General features: G+C 41.4%; 1 protein-coding gene across 1 annotated transcript; it reads left to right on the top strand.

Moving 5' to 3' along the window:
• Positions 1–2979: 2979 nt before the first annotated feature.
• On the top strand, positions 2980–3597 carry LOC110112251. Its single transcript, XM_028699718.1, has 2 exons — positions 2980–3180; positions 3241–3597. Exons 1-2 carry the CDS (start codon positions 2980–2982, stop codon positions 3595–3597), a joined length of 558 nt encoding a protein of 185 aa, XP_028555551.1.

Genomic DNA, 3597 nt, shown 5'->3' with positions numbered 1-3597 from the left:
AAAGGAGGAGAGTCGGTCTTCGAGTGTGGCAGGTGGGAATGGTTGAAAATCATATGCGACTGTTGCATTATAAGAAGCTTATGCGGAGTAGTTTATGGCCTTTGGATTTGATTGTATGTAGTTGAGGTGCCATCAGATTTGTCCACGTTTGTGAAGTTGGAGAAAATTTTAATTTTAACAGAAACTTATAGAAAATAAATTGAGAACCACTTATTGGTGGATCAATTAAATACTTTTTTCTATCAAAATAATATATATATTAAATTTTTCCAAATTTTGAAGAACCTGAATGATTTTAGTAGGAACGTTTCTTTGTTAGAGTATTCTGATTTAAAACTAACTGTAAGTTTGCAATGGGAAATAAATTATCATGCAGCTCATCTTGATATGTTGATTGAGAACTCAACATGTGTAGTTAAGAGATGCTCATTTTGATTTGTGATGATCATGGTGTTAGCACATTGTCTCTTTCCGACTTTGTACTGAGCTTTATTATTACTATTTTACCTATGTTCCTCTATTTAAGTGTAGCTGTACATTCTTTCATTAATGAATTTTATCATTCTCTGTTTCTTCCGTCTCTTCTTATCTGTCTCCGTTCTCCTCTCTCTCAGCCTTCTTTAGCTGCTCTTTCATGGTATCAAGAGCCTCTAATGGGGGTTCAAGATTCGACTTCTTCCCTCCCTCCCTCATCTTCCCTCGCCGGTGCTCCCATCGCTGAGGTCTCCATTCAGGTACACCTCAAGTTCCTAATTTCTAATATCAAGAATCTAATCCCTCACCCCCTCACCACCGAAAACTATGCAATCTGGAGAATCCAGGTTCTTCAACAGTTCACCGCAAATGGTTACGCCGGTCATCTCTCCGGGACCACTTCATCTCCGTCTGACGCCACTTCTTTCGCCCACACAGCTTGGACTCTCGTTGACAGTAATCTTCTGTCAGCTCTATTCTCTACAATTTCACATTCGCTCCTACCGTACGTCATCACTGCCACCTCTGCCCACGAAGTTTGGACGACTCTAGAGCGCCGCCTGCAACCCTCAAGTTGTTCTCGAGTAATTCAACTCAAGAACGAACTTCACCACGTTCAAATGAAGAATCTAACGATGCAGCAGTACCTATCCCAAATCAAGAATATCCTGGTATTGATATCATCCATATTATGCTACTTCTTAGTATTGAATAGAATTATAGGTTCCATATAATCTACTGAACAATCTACGCACTTTATATATTTTCATGTTTCAGAAAAGGATAAAATATCAATGGCCTTGGTCTAAAGAGTTGCTTTTAGAGGTTTTTTTTAATTATTATTTTTAGATTTTTTTTTAAATGAAGGATCAAGTGTCTTTTGTTGGAGTGATTAAAAAATCATGATTATCATGTAGAAACGTATAACCCGACGGTACAGAGGAAGAAGAAGAACAAATGAAAACTTTATTAATATTTTTCCTTTCCTTGTTTACAGATATACAAGTGTATTTATAGAGCTGCATATAAGATAGGTACACGTGTCGGCTAATAATAGGATAGCAATGTAAATTAAACCAATGGTTCTTAACATGCCCCCGCAAGCTGAGTATTGGGTCCAATGGTCAGTTTGTTGCGAAGTAATTTGTACCGTGGAGTATTCAATGGTTTGGTGAGAATGTCTGCCTTTTGATCCACGGTATTGATTGGAAGCAGCCGAATTGTGTTGTTTTGAATGTTATCCCGCACAAACCTTTGATCAATTTCGATGTGCTTAGTGCGAGCATGAAAGACAGGATTGTTTGCGAGAGCAATCGTGGATGTGTTGTCGCAGAAGACGTCGACTGGCTGAGTGTGTGAAATCTGAAAATCTGCAAGAAGTCGCTTGATCCAAATTGTGTCCGCGGTAGCCGATGCAAGCGCTCTGTATTCCGATTCTGTGGAAGAACGGGATACGGTAGTTTGTTTCTTAACTGTCCAAGAGATTAACGTTTCTCCAAGAAAGGTGCAGAAGCCTGAAGTAGATCGACGGGTGATTGGGTCGGATGCCCAATCGGCATCTGAATATGTAGTTAGATTCAGGTTGGAACGTGTGACTGGTAGTCCAAAATCCACTGTCCCTTGTATGTACCGAAGAAGTTTCTTTAGCATGACTGTATGAAGCGGTTCGGGGCTGTGCATGTGTTGAGAAAGGGCGTTGACAGCGTAAGATATATCAGGGCGCGTTAGTGTCAAATATTGTAAAGCTCCGATTAATCTTCTGTATAAAACAGCGTCGAAGATCGGAGTTGGTGGAGGAGACAAAGCTGCGGGTTTGGTAATTGAAGGATTAGCGACCGAGTTACATTTAGGTAACTCGGCCATTTGAAGAATAGATTTAGCATATAGAGATTGAGATAGAAAGTACTTATCTGAATATCGATCAATTTTGATGCCCAGAAATTGGTGTGCCAAACCGAGATGCTTCATTGTGAATTTGGATTTGAGTTTACCGACCAGGTCATTCATAGCTTGGGTGTTGTTTCCGGTAAGTAGAATGTCGTCCACATAGACGAGTAAATAAAGACGAACGTTGTTTTGGTGAAGGATCATGAGCGACGGATCGGCCTGGCTTTGAGAAAAGCCAATTTGAAGAAGATAGGATGTGAAAGTAGTATACCATTGTCTGGGAGCTTGGCGAAGACCGTATATCGCCTTTTGTAACTTACAGACATAATGCGGATGCGAGTTATCCTCAAATCCTCTAGGTTGGCGCATAAAGATTGTTTCTTGAATGTCGCCGTGCAAAAACGCATTGGCCACGTCCAGTTGATGTATTTCCCAATGGTGAAACAGGGCGATGGTAAGTAGAATCCGTATAGTGGGTAGTTTTGCGACCGGGCTGAAAGTTTCGTGATAGTCTAGTCCATATTCTTGTTGATTGTTCTGGACTTTAGCGGAAGCTGGGAAGATCATATTCCGCTGATTGAGTTTGCCTATAACAACAGTTTTCAGTCCAGTATCGGTATGGCACCGTACGAAGCTTTGTATGGCAGGAAGTGCCGTACTCCTTTGACTCTGACGGAGGTCGGAGATAGGCAGGCTTTGGGAGCCACTTTTGCTGATGAAACTGCTCAGAAGATCAATTTGATAAGAGAAAGATTGAAAGCTGCTCAAGATCGACAGCAGAAGTATTACAATCAGAAGCACAGATTTGTAGAGTTTCAGGTTGGTGACTTTGTGTATGTCAAAGTCAGCCCGATGAAGGGTGTGAGCAGATTTGGTCAGGTGAGCAAGCTTAGTCCGAGGTATGTTGGACCTTTTGAAATCCTGGAAAGGATTGGAAAAGCTGCTTACAAATTGATGCTTTCTGATTCGATGCCTGATGTGCATAATGTGTTTCACGTATCCACTCTGAGGAAGTGGGTATCCGACTCTGGGAAGAAAGTATCTGCTGATGAGGTTGAGATTCAGGAGAATCTGACGTACAAGGAAGAGCCAGAGTTGATTTTGGCATACGACGTACGAAAGCTAAGAAGTAAACAGATTCCAATGGTTAAAGTCCAGTGGAAGCACCGTACTGCACGGGAAGCCACTTGGGAGAAGGAGTCTGACATGAGACGGTTGTACCCATACTTGTTTTGA

Source organism: Dendrobium catenatum, unplaced genomic scaffold, assembly GCF_001605985.2.
Source record: "Dendrobium catenatum unplaced genomic scaffold, ASM160598v2 fragScaff_scaffold_1373, whole genome shotgun sequence".
NCBI classification, from domain to species: Eukaryota; Viridiplantae; Streptophyta; class Magnoliopsida; order Asparagales; family Orchidaceae; genus Dendrobium; species Dendrobium catenatum.
Note: the sequence above shows the minus strand (reverse complement) of the source record. Positions and strands in the feature narration are given on the sequence as shown.